The sequence below is a fragment of the Apodemus sylvaticus genome, chromosome 1, assembly GCF_947179515.1.
Source record: "Apodemus sylvaticus chromosome 1, mApoSyl1.1, whole genome shotgun sequence".
NCBI lineage: Eukaryota > Metazoa > Chordata > Mammalia > Rodentia > Muridae > Apodemus > Apodemus sylvaticus.
The window spans coordinates 15,078,836-15,096,802 of NC_067472.1; the positions used below are offsets into that span (position 1 = coordinate 15,078,836).

A 17,967-nucleotide genomic window follows, 5' to 3' on the forward strand; every position below is an offset into this window, starting at 1 on the left:
GCTGACCAGTCGCCCCCTCTCCTGTCCCCAGGCCCAGGGCGGGGCGCTGCGCTTTAAGCCAAGGAGGATGTGGGATGGAGCTTGCCTTGCTCTTGGGGTTCTAGATCGGTTTCAGGGGCGAAGGAGGAGCCCCTAAAGTGGGCCTGGAGGGAGGCCTAAGCCCGGGGAGAAAGGAGGGGTTTGCGATGGATCCGAGGCATGGAGAAGGGACTTGAGAAGAGCTTGGCTGGCGGGGAAGAAGTCTTCTTTCTAGGGACTTGGATGAAGGCGGCCCTGGAACTGCGGAGATCAGGCCCGGCTCACAGTTAGATCTTACTGCACAGTCGACCTCTAGGCGCCTCGGGACTGTGGGGTCCATCTGAGACCCGGCCAAAAGTGGGAAAGGCGAGGCGCTACTGTCTTTGAGCTCGCCCCGGCGGCACCAGGGAGCTGTAACCTAGCTTTCCTAGATGCTCGCGTCTCTGAGTGAGAGGTGTGTAGGGAGTAAGTCCCAGGACAATAAGAGGTACCACTGGGAATGGATGTCTCTGTGGTGGGTGCGCTCCTGCAGTCCCAACTTAATTCGCTGAAAGTTCTGCGAAGATCTAATGGTTGTTGATGAGCGATTTTTCGTTCCGCATTTATTCCATGTTGATAGAAGCAAATTAACCTCCCTTGTCCTAGCATTTCCTTCAAACTTGCAGTGTCTTTTGCCTGTGGCCACATAAGGACCAAAGAAAGGTCTTTGCCTCAAACTAAAAAGAATGAGAAATAGAGAGTGAGCATCAATTTGAAGCAAGCCTTTTCTCCGTTAGCCATAATTAAGGCTTTTCCAAAGTGTAACAAAGTGTACGGTGTATGTGACAGATTTGCTCAGAGACACTCGGTTCCTTGTTGATTTTTTTTTTAATTATTGTTTTATTTATATGTGTTTGGATGTTTAGCCTGCATGTATGTTTGTGCACCACCTATGTGCCTGGTGCCTGCAGAGGTCAGAAGAGGGCTTTGGTTGCTGAAATTGGAGTTACAGATGTCTGGGAACCATCATGTGGATGCTGGGAAATGAACACTGAGCATTGTTAAACATCTCTCTGCCCTCCTTGTTGATTTTGTACGAGGTAGATGGAGAGTGAGCATGAAGTTAAGGGGAGATGAATATTTTAGAACTAGTCAAAAAAACAAACAAACTTGATTTTAAGGCATTTAGGACAGGTTGGTTGGCTTACTAACTGCTCCGAACCTGTTACTGTTGCTTCCCTCTTAACCCTCATTATTTTTTGTAAAAATATTGAGGCACTTCTTTTGACTTAAGAAGAAAAGCCTAGGACCAGGGGTATAGCTCAGTGGGTAGAGGTCTGCTAAGCAAACATGAAGTCCTGCATAAAACCGAATGTACTAGTACCTGCCTGCAATCCCAGCTCAAGGCGGAGGCAGGAGGATCAGAAGAAGTGCAAGGGCTACACATTCATTTCCAGGCCAGCCTGGGATACATGAGACATGTTCTCAACAAAAGAAGAAAATTGATGGGCAGGGGAAAAATTACACATCTTCTTTGGCCATATTATTGTGCAAGTGAATTTTGACCCAAAAAAAAATTACAATGTCAAATTGTTAAGTAGAATTATTTAATCTGAGGTTGTCAATCACACTTTACACTTGTTACAATTACAGTTATGTCTAACCTCAGGCTAAACATATTTTAACAAGTGTTTTCTTTTTATTATTTACACATGAGCTGCCCATTTAAAAGCTGTTTATCTTAACAAATGAGTACAGATATAAATATTTACACAGAAAATAAACGGATTTGAGAAAGGGGTCCTGTATCCCCTGTAACCTCAGCACTTGGGAGGTAGAAGAAGGAGGAGCAAGAATTCAAGACCAGTCTGGGCTACATTAGACTGTTTTAGAATAAGTGGATAATTTTTAAATTAATGAAAATAATTAGAACCGCAATTTAGAAACCTTGCCAGACTGTGTGTGGTGGCTCATGCCTGTAATCCCAGTCCCCTTGATGCTAAATTAAGAGGATCACTATGAGTTAAGAGGCCAGCCTGGGCTACAGTTAGTTCTAGGTCAGCCTCAGCTAGAGGGAGACCCTGCCCGAACAGCCATCCCCTTAAAAGAAAAAAACCACATGCCAAGCCAAGAGAAAATAACTAGTTTTAAATGAGAAACATGAGAGTTAACTAACTTTCTTCAGTTTATCAACTGAGTAGAGTATATAATTTTGTGATTGTTTAATTTAAAATTTAGATCAAAGTAAAAGAATCACTGCTCATGTTTCTAGGTGCAAATTGGCACTGTATTTAAGTATATAACAAATTGGCCATGTATATACAGTAGTTGGATACCACTACAGTATTCACAGTATTTGATGCTCCAAACATAGTGTGTGTGTGTGTGTGTGTGTGTGTGTGTGTGTGTGTGTGTTTTGCCTGCAAACATGTATGTACACCGTAGGCATGTCTTGTGTCCAGGGAGGCTGAAAGCGGGCCTTGCACCCCTGAAGCTCCAGTCGGTGTGAGCTGCTGTGCAGGTGCTGAGAACTGAGCTCCAGTTCTCCACAGGAGCAGTGGCTGCTTTTGTATTTATTTTATTTTCTATGTTGAATACGAACATATGCCTACCTGTATGTGTATATACCACATGAATTCCTTGTGCCTTCGGAACTCAGAAAAGGGCTTCAGATCCTTTGGAACTGGAGTTATGGGCAGTTGTGAGCCACCTCGCAAGCCTCACAAGGGCTGGGAATAAGACCTGGGTCCTCTGTAAAAGCAACGAGTGTTCTTAACCACTGAGCCATCTCTCCAGGTCCAAAACAATTTTTTAAAAACCGATTGGATTTATTCATTTTTATTTGATCTGTATTTTGCCTGCCTATACACGTGTGTGCCATGTATGCTTGCTGCCCTCAGAAGTCAGAGGGGAGCATCAAATCCCTAGGCACTGCAGGCACTTATGGCTGTGTAGGTGCTAGGAACTGAACCGAGGTCCTTTACGGAAGTAAAAAGTGCTCTTTTTTTACTTTTATTTATGACTACACTATAGCTGTCTTCAGACACTCCAGAAGAGGGCATCAGACTCTATTACAGATGGTTGTGAGCTACCATGTGGTTGCTGGGAATTGAACTCAGGATCTCTGGAAGAGCAGCCAGTGCTCTTAATCACTGAGCCATCTCTCTAGCCCCTCAAACAAATATTTTAAAGTGAACAACAAGAAACTAGGATAGTGGGGTGTGGTGGCACGCACCTTTGATCCCTTCACTTTTCTGAACTAGAGGCCAGCCCGGTCTGCAAGGGCTGTATTATAAAGACCACTCTCCCAATATGAGAGAGAGAGAGAGAGAGAGAGAGAGAGAGAGAGAGAGAGAGAGAGAGAGGAAGAAGGAGGGGAGGGGAGGGGAGGGAAAAGCTAAGTACATGCCTTTAGTTCTAGAATTTGGGATGAGAAGTAGGTAGATCTCTATGAGTTTTTAGGCCAGCCTAAAATTGTTTTGGATCTGGAGAGTTGGCTCCTTGGTGAAGAGCTACAGTGTTTCCAGAATAGCCAAGGCTATGCAGAGAAAATCCTGTCTCAAAAAACCAAAAACATAAGCCAGGCGGTGGTGGCAAAGGTCTTCAATCTCAGCACTTGGGAGACAGATGCAGGGAAATCTCTGTGAGTCGGTTGCTAGCCTGGTCTATAGAGAGTTCCAGAACAGCTGGGGCTGCACAGAGAAAAACAAGAACAAAAACAAACAAACAAAAATGAACCAAACGAAAGAAAGGAAGGAAGGAAGGAAGAAAGAAAGAAAACGAAACGAGTGCAGATTAGTTGAGATTAACTGATTTTACAAATCCATTTTTTCTTCAAACATATAGGTTATTTTTTGAACTGGAACTGGAAGCAGAACACTGAGTTTAAACAGTCAGTGTCATGATTAAGTGTGTCACATCTAGTATCCCATGAGCTCCTATGGTTAATTGTACAATTGAAAGTGAGCTATGCCAGGCATAGTGGCACATGCCTTTAACTCCAGCATTTGAGAGGCAGGCAAATTTATGTGAGTTCAAAGCCAGCCTGGTCTACATAGCAAGTTCCAGGACAGCCAAAACTACATAGGGAAGTTCTCTCTCAAAAAAGGAAGGAAGGAAGAAAGGGAGGGAGGGAGGGACGGAGGGAGAGAGAGAGAGAGAGAGAGAGAGAGAGAGAGAGAGAGAGAGAGAGAGAGAGAGAGAGAGAGAGAGAGAGAGAGAGAAAAGGGAAGAGGGTAGGGAAGAAAGAAAGGAAAGAGAGAAAGAGAGAGAGAAAGAGAGAGAAAGGTGAGCTGTGTGAGCAAGGTTTTATCACTGTGAGGAGATACCATGACCACTGCAGCTCTTTTTTGTTTATTTTGTTTCTCTGTGTAGCACTGGCTGTCCTGGAACTCACTCTGTAGACCAGGCTGGCCTCGAACTCAGAGGTCCTTCTGCCTCTGCCTCCCGAGTGCCGGGTTCAAGGAGTGCACCACCACCTGAGGCCGCAGCAATTTTTTTTTTGTTTGTTTTGTTTTGTTTTTTGAGACAGGGGAGTCCTGGCTGTCCTGAAGCTCACTCTGTAGACCAGGCTGGCCTCGAACTCAGAAATCCGCCTGCCTTTGTCTCCCAAGTGCTGGGATTACAGGCGTGCGCCACCCACGCCCGGGCTCGGCAGCAACTCTTATGAAGGAAAACATTTCGTTGGGGCTGGCTTACACTTCAGAGGGTTAATCCACTATCTCCATGGCAGGAAGCATGGCGGCGAAGGCAGACATGGTGCTAGAAGCAGGAGGACAGAGAGCCACAAGGCCTGAGCTAAGCTTCTGAAACCTCGAAGCCCACTCCCCAAAGACACACTTCCTCCAAGGCCACGCCCACTCCAACTAGCTACTCCCTGTGGGACGGGGAGGAGACACTGCTTTTAGTCAGATCTTCCTTGTGTTTTGGGTTTCAGCTGTGGCCAGTGCTTTTTTCTTTCCAAATTTGAAAGTCTGAAACAAAAACGTCCCGAGCTTCTCTGAGCATTCGGGGGCAGCTGCTGTCCCGGCCGTGCAATCACATTGCCTTTTTGTTTTCTATTTTCCTTCTCAGCTTTATTTGATATGTATGAGTGTTTTGTGGGACATCGTATTCCCTGGAGCTGGAGGTTTGGATGCTTCTAAGTCACAATGTAGGTGCTGGAAGTGGAACCCAGGCCCTCTGCAACAAAGGAATAAGTGCCCCAAGCGGCCGCTCACTGCTCGGGGTTCTAGGCCAGGTGCTCTACCATCGTAGCCAGATACAAAGTTGGTGGTCATTTGGCAGTAACTAATCTCTGTTGTTTACCGTTAACTCAGTTCATTAATTATTTATAGACCACTTCTTACATGTAGTTACCACATACACACAATTTTTTGTATGTTACATTTGGGGGGGGGGGCTCAGAAAGTGTTAAGTGAAAAAATGTAGTCTCCAAAAAAAAAAAGAAAAAAAGGAGGAGCTGGAGAGATCGCTCTGCAGTTAAGGTCACCTGTATACGGGCAGGCAAAACATTCAGACACATAAATTTTTTATATAATAATAATAAAAAGAAAATGGCTCCATAGTTAAAGAAAACTTACCATTCTCTCTGAGGACCCAGCTCAGTTCCCAGCACCCACAAGACAACACACAACCACCTCTAACTCTAGTTCCTGGCACCCTCTTCTGACCACTGCAGCTTCAGGCTCAGATGTGGTGCCTGTCCATACACCCCAGCTTACATGTGTACACATAAAATAGTGTATTTCTATTTTTAAAGAAAAAAATATAGTCCATAGTTAACCATGATGGCTCATTCCTGTAATGTGAGTTCTCTGAAGCTTGATTAGGAAAGGTTATGAGTTCAAAGCCATCCTGGACTGTCTTAAAGTAAAAAGGGTTTTTAAAGGGACTGCAGACATAGTTCAATGGTAGTGTTCTCACTAGTATGTTCAGGGCTCTAGGTTTAATCTCTAGTTGTATGTATGGATGTATGTATGATGTATGTATGTATGTATGTATGTATGTATTGGAGACAGGGTGTCTACATAGCCTTGGCTATCCTGAAATTAACTTCGTAGACCAGGCTGACCTCAAACTCACAAAAAAATCCTCTTGCCTCTGCCACCTTAGTGCTAGGATAAAAGGTTTTCACCACTAAAGCCCAGCTACCCACTAGTGCACACACACACACACACGCACACGCACACGCACGTGTGCACACATAGCCCCAAAAGGAAAGAAAAGAAATACAAAAAAAGAAACACAGGACTGGCAGAGTGCCTCTCTCCAGCTCTCTCCATACAGCGGCACCTTATTCAGTCCTCCCCGTGGTCCTCAACAGCCTTCATCCTTCCTTTCTGCATGGAGTCAGGGCAGCTGAGTACAGTCTGAAGCCAGAAGCAGCCTCCTAACCATCAGGCTGGCTCTGTGGAGAGGGCCCCACTCTCCCTAGTCTCCCTGTGCCTCAGGAACAATCTTTGTCTTTATTTAGTAGGAAGGTGACAAAGAGAACAAGGCTTGAGTGCGTCTCAGTGGGGGAGGGGCTTGCCTCCAAGCCGCCAGCCTGTGTTTATGGGATCCCTAGGACCCACAAGGTGAAGGGTGTGATGATTCAGAGAGCTGTCAGCTGACTTCCACAAGCACTCTGTAGCACTCTGTACCGAGCACACACACATGAAATAAGTGAACAAGTATTATTTTAAAAAAATAATTACAAAAAAAGGAAACAAAGTTCAAGGTTCTTTGTTTGAGGTCAACAGGACCCTGTGAAGAGATGAAAGAGACTGACATCTGTTCTGTTTACGGTGTTAGGGAGAGCATGTGCTTGGCCACCTAGGGTTGCAGTACTTAAAAATGGAGCTGTTCCTCGATCATATTGTTTCCATATTCTAGCACATTCCTCTACCCACCCCATCCCCCTCCACTTTGGTTTCTTCGCATGACCTAGTTTGTGTCTTTTGGGGTCAGAGCACCAAGCCTCTGCCAAGAGTTTGAGTGTACATGGATTTTGAGGCAGATATATGTCTGTAGTCCAAGCCAAGTGTGGAGGCATATGCCTTTAATCCCAACACTTGGTAAGTAGGAGCAAGCTTATCTGAGTTCCAGGCCAGCCTGGTCTACATAGAAATTCCAAGATGGCTAGGGCTATGTAGAGATAGATCTGTCAATAAATAAATAAGCAAGCAAGCAAGCTCACACTGCAGTCCGTAGCACATCTCTTCCAGATCTGGTTGCAGCAAAGCCTGTTTAAATGTTTTGTGGCTGGGTCCAAGTGCTTCTGCCCAGCACAGATAACTTGTATGTGCTGAAGTTGGTATCGTATGCATGCATACAGCTGATGGAGTTCTTGTTCTCATTACCTGTGTCCAGTGCCTTGGGAGTATAAACCTGCATAAAGGTCACATCTCTTTTGCTTACTCTTCTGCTTAGAGCACATTATGGGTGTTGATGACAGTTGTTTGGGCCAAAATTACACTGTAAAAATTAACTTCATCGTCTTTATGCTTAATAAAACTCATCCCCATCATAAATTTAGCTTTTAATGAATGCTTCCTTTCATCCGACATTTAAAATAAGGCATAGCATGTTGAGGACGCACAGCTCAGGGCGGAGTACCCTGCTCCTTCCGGCCGGCCTCTTAAATCAGCTTACCTTGTACCTTTCAGGCAGAACCCTGCTAGCTATAAATATCCGCTTCCCTATTTAGCGAGCCCCGGTAATCCTGTGATCCTGTCCTGGGTGCTTGGGTTGACACAATGCGCTGTGGCATCAGCCCTTGTGTCCCGACTTGGGCTCCAGATGCCATTTTCATTTTACTGAAAGGGAGGAAATATTAGCTGAACTTTCTCTTTCTGTGTCATTTCACTTAAGGGTGAAGCATCTGATGTTGCTGCCAAATAAGGAAGCATGCTCCTTAGAAATTAAAAGTCCTATATTCCGTACTATTAGGTTACAAAAGGTGCCTGTAGTTAGAACAGCTTTTGTATTCTCTTGACTGTACATTTCTCCTCTGATGAGTAGGAACTGGGAGGGGTGGAGGCAGGCATACTGATCCACACCTTTAACCCCAGCACGTGGGAAGCCGAGGCAGGACCCCTGTCTGAGGCCAGCCTGGTCTACATACTGAGTTCCAGGCCAGCCAGGGCTACATAGTGAACCCACTCTCAAAACAGAGCAAAGATACAGCACGGGCTAGGATGAAGCTTGGCAGTAGCATGCCCACTGAGCATGTGCAAAGTCCCAGGTCAGTTCCTCACACGTAGAGGAAAGTTCGCTCCCTTCAGCAGGACACTACAGCAGAGAAATGGTGTTTTCCCCTTAATCGTTCAATTTCAGATGTTATGAGTATGTGAGAAAAACTTGGCCTCAAGGCAACTGAACCCACTGATTTCTTTCCTTTTTTTAAGATTTAACTTTTGCTTTTTAAATTATGTGTATGCACATAGGCCTCCATGTGGGTATGTGCAGGTGCCCTAGGAGGCCAGAGGCATCCAATCCTGCTGGAGCCGGGTGGCAAACAGTTGGAAGCCAGCCCACATTGGTGCCAGACTCCAACCTGGGTCCTCTGCAAGAGCAGTGTACTCTCTTCCCTGCTAATTCATCTCTCTAGCCCTACTAAGTGGTTTCTTAGTGAGGAAGCACTTGATGAGAGCTGAAAATGTGGGCTGGAGGTGTGGCTCACCAGTTAAGAGCACTGGCTGCCCTTCCAGAGGTCCTCACAGCCACTTGGTGCTCACAACTATCTAGAATGGGATCTGACGCCTTCTTCTGGCATGAAGGTGTATGTGCAAAGACAACACTCATGCATACAGTACAAAAATAAATCTTTTTTTTTAAAGATTTATTTATTTATTATATGTAAGTACACTGTAGCTGTCCTCAGATACACCAGAAGAGGGTGTCAGATCTCATTACGGTTGGTTGTGAGCCACCATGTGGTTGCTGGGATTTGAACTCAGGACCTTTGGAAGAGCAGTCGGTGCTCTTACCCGCTGAGCCACCTCTCCAGCCCACAAAAATAAATCTTAAAAAAAAGAAAATGAATGCCTTGTATGTTCAGATGTTGACTATGAGTGCCTTGGACAACATCTCCACCTCTCTGTCATGTCTGTTTTCTTCTGCAACAGCTAATCTATGCTCTGCGACTCTTCTGTTGGGTTCTTATAAAGGTTAGATGAAGGTCAAGTGTTTTGAGCCAATAGTAACTCCAGAGACTGCTCATAAATTGAAGACGGAATTGAATGAAACTAGCCAGAGTTAAATGAGATGAAAATAGAAGCAGAAATATGCCCTTCTCTAGACAACAACAAAACCCTGCCCATCTTCTGTTGGCTTCAGATCTAGTCAGCCTTCAACCCGTACCGTTGTCTGCCTTAGACTGAGTTTTCCATTCTGCTGCCGGGAAGAGGCAGAGACATGGAGAAGCCGATGTGGTCCTCAGCAGCCAGCACAGGCCTCGAAGGACACCGGAGGCTGCTCATCCGCCCGCACATCCCGTGTCATTGTCCAAAGACCTATTGCTGAGAATTATTTCACAGAATTAGTGTTTGATCTTCATCAGCAGACTGACTTGAAGCCTTGCCTGGTGCAGTGTGAGAAACACAAGTGTTTTGTGTGATTCTAAATTCTAAGGCTCAGCTTGAAGGGATTAGAGTGTGTGACCTTAAAGCAGTATCATCTTTTTTTTTTTTTTTTTTTTTTTTTTTTTTTTTTTTTTGGTTTTTTGGAGACAGGGTTTCTCTGTGTAGTCCTGGCTATCCTGGAGCTCACTCTGTAGACCAGGCTGGCCTCGAACAGTATCATCTTTTGATTCTTCCCTTTGTTTGTTGAGACAAGCTCTATCACTATGTAGCCCTGGCTGTCCTGGAACTCAGTTGTAGACCAGACTGTCCTTAAACTTAGAGATCTGCCTTCCTCTGCTCCCTGAATGCTGGGATTAAAGGTATGTGCCTGGCTTTGTTTTTAATTTATTTATTTTGAGACAGGGTCTCTCTACATAGCCCTGGCTACGAATTCTAGAATTCACTATGTAGACCAGGCTGGCCCTGAACTCACAGAGATCCTCCTGCCTCTGCCTCTCAAGTGTTGGGCTTATTAAAGGCGAGCGGCACCACCCCTGGCCCTTGATTCTTTCTGAGCCATGCCTCATTGGTCTGGAATTGTCACCGGCAGGATGGGACAAATAAATAGTCTATAAACATCCTCTTACCTGTGTAATAAGAAAGCAGGGACAGGGGACGGGGGCTAAGGAGACAGGTCAGTGGCCTGGGCAAGGCCTTGCGCTCAGTCCCCAGGACCACAGGAAGAATGCCCATGGAGAGTTGCTGCAATGTTTTAAGAGCACTGGCTGCTCTTGGAAAGCGCCCAAGTATGGTTCTCAGCACCCACATAAATGACCTGCAGCCTGCAGGGGTCCGGCTCCTTCCGGCCTCCATGGACACTGGACTCATGCCCACATGCGCATGCTCAGACACACATGGATACACGTAATACAAATTATATGTGGTGTGTACCTTTAATCCCAGCACTTGGGAGGCAGAAGCATGCAAATCTCAGAGTTAGAGGCCAGCCTGGTCTACAAAGGGAGTCCCAGGATAGTCAGACTACACAGAAAGACCCTGTCTCAAACAAAAACAAACAAAACCCCTAATAATAATAAAGCATTTAAAAACCTCTGGTTATATCATGATCGTTAACTCCTTTTCTAATTACCTAACTATTACATCTGATTTTTCACCTGGGACCATCTGTGTTACATCTCCACGCCCTATAAGGATGAAGTGAAGGGCAGCCTACGCACAGAGCCCGGCCACTGCCTCACCTGCCCCGCCCCCTCCCCCCCATGGGGTTCCTCTGTGTCATCCTGGCTGCCCTGGAACTCACTCTGTAGACCAGGCTGGCCTTGAACTCAGAGAGATTCACCAGCCTCTGCCGCCCAAGTGCTGGGATTAAAGGTGTGCACTCCCACGACTGGCTAAAATTCCTCTCTTTTTTAAGTGCCTACACACTACCATCATCCCACACTGAACTGAGGTAGTCCGCACTTCCTCTTGTTATCACTTCCGGGTCACAGTCTTTAATCTGTTAGTAGCGTGTACTCTTGGATCTGCAGTGAGGCTCAGCGCACTCCAACCTCAGCTCAAGCACAAGGCTCTGTAGTTGTCTTTTGGCTGAGAATGTGCTTGGTCTGACCACCCTAGCAGCACTGTTTCCTGTCACAGTGTCACCTCTGCCAGTGCACAGCCTTTGCCCTTCTTATTCGGGGTCCTTTGTGGCGGTACTTCATGCCATACAGTTCTCAGAGAGTCTAGGGGTCTTAGGACCATTCCCAGTGTCTGCGTGAGGGCTGTCAGCACAGAGAACGAGCACCTGCCACCTTAGAGTCCTGCGTTGGCTAGGGTGGCTCATTCTAGGATCTGCCTCACGCAGTGGCAGGAAGCTTGACCACAGACTGGTCTGACATGCTAAGCATTCTACTTGAAGTGTACATGGAGGGCGTTAGGAACACGGGTGGGGAGCACGCCATGGCTGGGGTACCAGCTAAGCGGGAGACATGGGATGGACGGGGACAAGCCACACTGCTTTCCTTGTTGTGTATTTTCCCACACCACTAACGCCAAAGTTTGGAAGGAGAACAAGCTTGGAAGGCCAGTGGAACCAGTGGGCGGAGCCTTCGAGTGGGCGGAGCCAGGCTAGCTGTCCTTAACGGAGTCGCAGCCGAAGTCATTCTGATGTCTGCTAATACCAAAGTCACTGCTACCAAGTAACCTGTCTCTCTTGTGATTGTTCAAGGGCTTGCTCTCTATTTTGCGCAAATTGAAAAGTGCACCAGACCAGGAGGTGCGAATCCTCCTCCTGGGCTTGGACAACGCTGGCAAGACTACTCTGCTGAAGCAACTTGCATCTGAAGACATCAGCCACATTACACCTACACAGGTGAGCGAGCGCACCCTGGCTCCGGTGCTGTCACCAAGGGAGAGGAAAATAGCTGTCCCAATTCTGTGTCTGTCACTGTGATAACATGCCCTGACAAAAAGCATGGTGGGGAAGAGGAAGGTGAGAGTGTCTGAGCTCTCTCATCTGAGGGAGGTAAAGGCAGGAGCATGGGTCAGGGAGTCACGCCCACAGTCAAGAACAGAGAGAGCAAGTGCTTGAGAGAGCCTGCTTCCACGTCTGCTGAGCCCTCCCCTCCCTGTACCACACCAGGACCCAATCACAGCACAGGCAGGCCCTCCACCCCAGTTAACGAGATCATAACAGACCTCACAGATTTGCTCCTAGGCCACCCTGATCTAGACAATCCCTGATGGAGACTCTCTTCACAGCTGGCTCTAGAAGGTGTTAAGGTGACTATAAAAACTGACCAGCACAGTAGCAGTGAGAGATAGAAATTTATGCACTGCCATGCTTCATTTCTGAGAAAAGTCTGTATCGTCTAAGAATAATCAGATTTCAAATTCACAACTGAGAAAGTCCGTGCATGTGAACAAGTTAGAGTAGTCTGCCTCTCAGGACAGCCAGGACTATTCAGAGAAACCCTGTCTCGAAAAAACTAAAAAACAAAAAAAACTAAAAAAAAAAAACAAAACAAAACAAAAAAAAAAAACCCAAAAAAGAATAGTCCACCTCCTAGACACAGGAAGTCCAGCAGAGGTTCCCGGAGCTGGGGTGGGGGAGCAGGGAGCTTTGCCTGCTGTGGAAATCAGGGTTGTAAGGTGAGAGCCATTTGAGGGTGGATGCAAACCATGTAAATGTACCTAATGCCATCAGACTTTACATTTTAAAATGGCATACATATATACGTGTGTGTGTGTGTGTGTGTGTGTGTGTGTGTGTACTAATATACAACTAATCTGGGAATGGTGGTACACACCTTTAATCTGAGCATTCAGGAGGCAGAGCCAGGTGAATTTCTGTGAGTTTGAGGCAGCCTGGTCTACAGAGTGAATTCTAGGACAGCCAAGACTAAGTAAGGAGAGACCTTGTCTAAAATAACAAAGGATAAGAAGATATATCTATGCCATGTATGTCCTACCACAGCTTTAGGTGCATGTACACACATTCCGGTCATCGCCCTTACTCCTGAATGCTCATGTCCAGATCCCTCCCCCTTTCTTTATTATGCTAAGGATGGAACCGAGAGCAGGTGCGTGGCTTGGAGCTCAGGCGGTGTGGTGGTGACGCTTGTGACTGCACATCTGGAAAGTGGAGGAAGAGGGGCAGAAATTTAAGGCTGTCCTTGACTACATTGTAAAGTCTAGGTCAGCATGGGCTCAAGGAAAAAAACATCAGTTTGTAGCCAGGGGTGGTGGCGGGCACCAGTAGCTCAGAGGCAGGAAGAGGAGAGTTACTGTAAGTTTGGAGCATCGTGGTCTATATAATGAGCTCCAGGGCACTGGGACCCTGTCTCCAAGAAGCCAAAAATATAAACCTCAAGGGCTAGAGAGATGGCTCAGTGGTTAGAGCACTTAGGCTCACACTGAAGACCTGGGTTCAGTTCCCAGTACCATGTGGCAGCTCTCACACCTGCCAGTAGCCCCAGTTCTTGGGCATTCCACTTCCTCTTCCTGCATATCAGATATTTACATTACCATTCATAACAGTAATAAAATTACAGTTATAAAGTAGCAATGAAATAATTTTATGGTTGGGGGTCATTTCACCATGAGAAAATGTGCTAAAGGATTGTAGCACTAGGAAGGGTGGGAGCCACTGCTTTAGAACATCTAAGCCTTGGAGGTCTGGGCAAACCAGTCTTAGTTAGCATTTTCTGTCTAGGCCGTGAGACCCAGGCATCAGGTTACGGCTGTGCTGGTGTGTTCTTCATGGCCTGTGAGTCTTAGCAATGTGCATCTCTTTGCAGAAAAGTCATCTCAGCTGCTACCAAATGAGCAATTTTACAGCTTCTGAACAAATTTAATGTATAGCCCAAGGAGGAGCAAATTACAGCAGTCTAGCCTACAAGGCTGAAAACACATATTAGTGTCAGGATGCCTGCCAGGGAGACAAGGGCTGGGGTTAGTATTAGCAGTCGGCTGCATTTCCCAGAGTGCCGAGGCTTCCAGAGTGCAGACGGAGCGGGTCTCCAGTTATAACTCTGTGTCCCAGCACCTCCCTTCAGGCTGTGTTGTAGACTGCCGATCTTATATTGTTGAGGTTTCATACTTACTCTCTAAAAACACACTCTTAATGTATCGTTGTTTAATATTTGAAAAGACATTAGATGTTCATTCACTGTAGTCAGTTTAGAAAGCAGAAATAAGTAAAGTTGAGACACTGGAGAACAGCTTGGGAGATGGCTCAGTGGAAAGGGGGGCTTGCTGCCAAACCAGGTAACACATGTTCAATCCCTGGGACCTGCATGGCGAAGAGAGAGAACTTGTCTTCCACACTTAACCACAGTGCACCCCCTCACACACACACACACACACACACACAAATAACCAGAAGAAAGGATTTTGGTTGAGAATTTAAACACAACATATGTATAGTGCCTGTCATGGTTTGAACAAAAGTGGCTCCTGGCTCCCATAGGCTCCTGGATGAGAAAGACTACGAAGTGTGGCCTTGCCGAAGGACATGTGTCCCTGGGGATGGGCTGTGAGGTTTGAAAACCCCATGCCAGGCCCGGTCTCTCTTTCCCAGCCTTCCGATCAGGGTGTAGCTCTCAATTACAACTCCAGCACCATGTCTGACTGTGTGCCCCATACTCCCCACCATGATAACGGACTACATCTCTGAAAGTGTAAGCCAGCCCCAGATTAAATGCTTTTTCTGATAGAGTTTCCTTGGTCATAGTGTCTCTTCACAGCAACACAGCAGTGACCAGAACAAAGGCAATCCTACAGCCACCGACAGCACTGTCACCACTCAGGCTTTCCCTGTGCACATATATGAATACATGTGATAGGTGTGTTTAAGATAAAAACATCCCGGCCGGGCGGTGGTGGTGCTCACCTGTAATCCCAGCACTCTGGGAGGCAGAGGCAGGTGGATTTCTGAGTTCGAGGCCAGCCTGGTCTACAGAGTGAGTTCCAGGACAGCCAGGGCTATACAGAGAAAAAAACAAAACAAAAACAAAAAACAACAACAACAAAAAAAAAACAGTGTGGTTGTACATACCCTCACACCCAGTATTTTAGAGTCAGAGACAAGAGGATCTCTCTGAGTTCTAGGCCAGCCTAGTCTACATAATGAGTTCCTGGCTGACCAGGGCTACACAATAAGACTTACCTCAAAAATAAAATAAAATAAAACAAAATAAAATGTAAAAGCAGATTGTGTAGAATATAGCACTTTCCCAGAGGAGTTGAGGGGCAGTGGCGTACACCTGTAATCCCAGTACTCTGGAGGTAGGGGCAAGCTGATCTGAGTTTGAGCCCAGCCTGGTCTATAGAGTGAGTTCCAGGACAGCCAGGGCTACACAGAAAGGAAAACAAGAAGAATATAGTATTTTATATCATCTTTTTTACTCAAAGTTAATCATGAACATCTTTTCGTTTTGTTGTTGTTGCTGCGTAAACAAGGCCTAATATATCCCAGCTTAGCTCCAGACATGCTATGGCTGAAGGTGGCTCTGCTCCTCTTGCTTTACCTCCAATATGTAGGCACCACAAGTGTGCCCTACCACGCCTGGTTGTGTGCAGTGCTGGGGATCAAACCCAGGGTGTCCTATGTATTAAGCAAGCAAGCACTCTAGCAACTGAACAGCATCCCAGAGCATGTTGGTGTACATTCACACACACACACACACACATGGACGCGCCCATATGCGCACATCTGTGGGTGTGTGCTTGTACTCACTTGTCATTATTTCCATAGAATAATTTCCTAGTAGGTTGTGTGGATCTGAATTACAAATTTGCTTTGTTTTGCTTTGTTTTGAAGATAGGGTTTCTCTGTATAGCCCTAGCTGTCCTGGAACACACTTTGTGTGTAGACCAGGCTAGCCTCCAGTTTAAGAAATCCACCTGCCTTTGCCTTCCAGGCATTGGGATTAAAGGCGTGCGCCAACACACTGGGTGCAGTTTAAGTTATCGTTTTTACATTACATTTGTTTTAGGTTAGGCTGCAGGCATGGGCCTTCCTTCCACCCTGCAGGTCCTGGGACTGAATTCAGCTGCCCAACACCTTTACCTGCTCGGCCATCACTTGAGCTTAGTTTAAAACATTGTCTAGTTTGTGTAGGGCCCTGGCTTCAATCCCTAGCACATAAGAAACAAAACCAGAAAAGCCAGAATGAACTTAAACAGGAGATGATACATCTGGTCGCATCACAGCACTTACAACTGTTTAGTCTGTTTCATTCCAGAAAGGGCTCAGTAGTACTCCGTTCTGTATTTAATAGCATTGTTGAAAAGTAAAATTTCAAATTATAGCTGGGCATGGTGACACAGTCCTATAATGCCAGCAATTAAAAGATGGAGGTAGTTAGAATTAGAAGTTCGTGGTCTTCTCAGCCACCACAAAGTGAGTTCAAGGCCATCCTGGACTACATAGATCCTATCTCAAAAAAAGGAGGAGGAAGAAGAGGAATGAGGAAGAAGAGGAGGGAGGAGAGCTGCAACAACAGAGGCAGAAGTAGAAGGAAAGAAAAGAGAATCTTCCCGATGCACACAAGCTTTTTGTCAGCAGGTTGTCATGAAGCAGCCACAGTCCCTTTCATAAGATGAAGCCATTTCCCTTCAGAGTTCTGGAACAGATTGTTTAGTCGGTCTCGGGTGATTTAAAGAGTCCTACTCAGCCGGGCGGCGGTGGTGCACGCCTGTAATCCCAGCACTCTGGGAGTCAGAGGCAGGCGGATTTCTGGGTTCGAGGCCAGCCTGGTCTACAGAGTGAGTTCCAGGACAGCCAGGGCTACACAGAGAAACCCTGTCTCGAAAAAAACCAAACCAAAAAAAAAAAAAAAGAGTCCTACTCAGCACAGCCCCAGTTCTCCTCTGTAAGTTCCTCTGTGGAGCAGGGCGATGGTGCTGCCTGTACCGCTGTGTGGGGCCGGGCCTGGTGTGCCAGGCGGCAGTGCTGGCACACTGCCAGGTGAAGCAGATGGTTTGGAGGCATCCCCAGACTCACAGAAGTCCAGTTACTCTGGATGAAATGTCACGGATGTTGTAGCAAAGTGTTGATTGGATATTCAAATCCTGGACCCCTTCATCATTCTTGCCGGAGAATATTTTTCCCTGTTTCTCATGCAGTTCTTTCCTCCTGAACCCCAGAGGTCTTGTTAGTTTGTTTCTCTCTCTACTAATTCCCAGTGGCCATGACTTGCTTTTCATGAGTTTTTTTTTTTTTTTTTTTTTTTTTTTTTTTTTTTTTTTTTTTTTTTTTTTTTTTTTTTTTTATTAATTCTACGTTTTTATTTATTAGTGCACACCAGAAGAGGCCATTGGATCCCATTACAGATGGTTGTGAGCCACCATGTGGTTGCTGGGACTTGAACTCAGGACCTCTGGAAGAGCAGCCAGTGCTCTCACCAGCTTACTGAGCCACCTCTCCAGCCCCATTTTCATGAGTTTTTAGTCTGAATACTAAAAGCAAAGTTTTCCCTTCCTTCTTTTCTTCATTCCTTGCTTCCTTTCTTTTATTTTCTTTTTCTTTATTTTTATCCATTTTATTTTTGTGATAGGTTCTTAGTCTGAAGCCCTGGATAGCCTGGAACTCACCAAGTAGCCCACCACACTGGTTCTGCAGCAATCCTCCTGCATTAGCTCTCTTGAGTCCTGGGATTAAAGGCATGAATTCCATGCCTGGTAGAAGTTTTTCTTTTCAAGTTCATCCAAGGTGCCTCCTAAAGCAGTTTCAAGTGAGCCCTTGTGAGGTCCGTCATGGTCTGTGACTGAGGCCACTACTTCTGAGACTGACTATGTGCTCCAGCAGACGCCGACGCCTCCTCCTCCTCCTCTGGCAGTCCAGCTACAACCCCATCTGCCCCACAGCTACCCTACCTCAGCTCCTGTCTCCCCGTTGACCCATGAGACATTTCTTCAG

General features: G+C 46.2%; 1 protein-coding gene across 1 annotated transcript in view; it reads left to right on the forward strand.

The window, feature by feature from the left end:
• The window catches only part of Arl3 (ADP ribosylation factor like GTPase 3), a 45,715-nt gene that overhangs the window by 126 nt on the left and 27,622 nt on the right, over positions 1-17,967 (forward strand). The window contains exon 2 of the mRNA XM_052184486.1: positions 11,773-11,916. Within this exon, the coding sequence (XP_052040446.1) occupies positions 11,773-11,916 (144 nt within the window). The remainder of the gene's footprint in view (positions 1-11,772; positions 11,917-17,967) is intronic.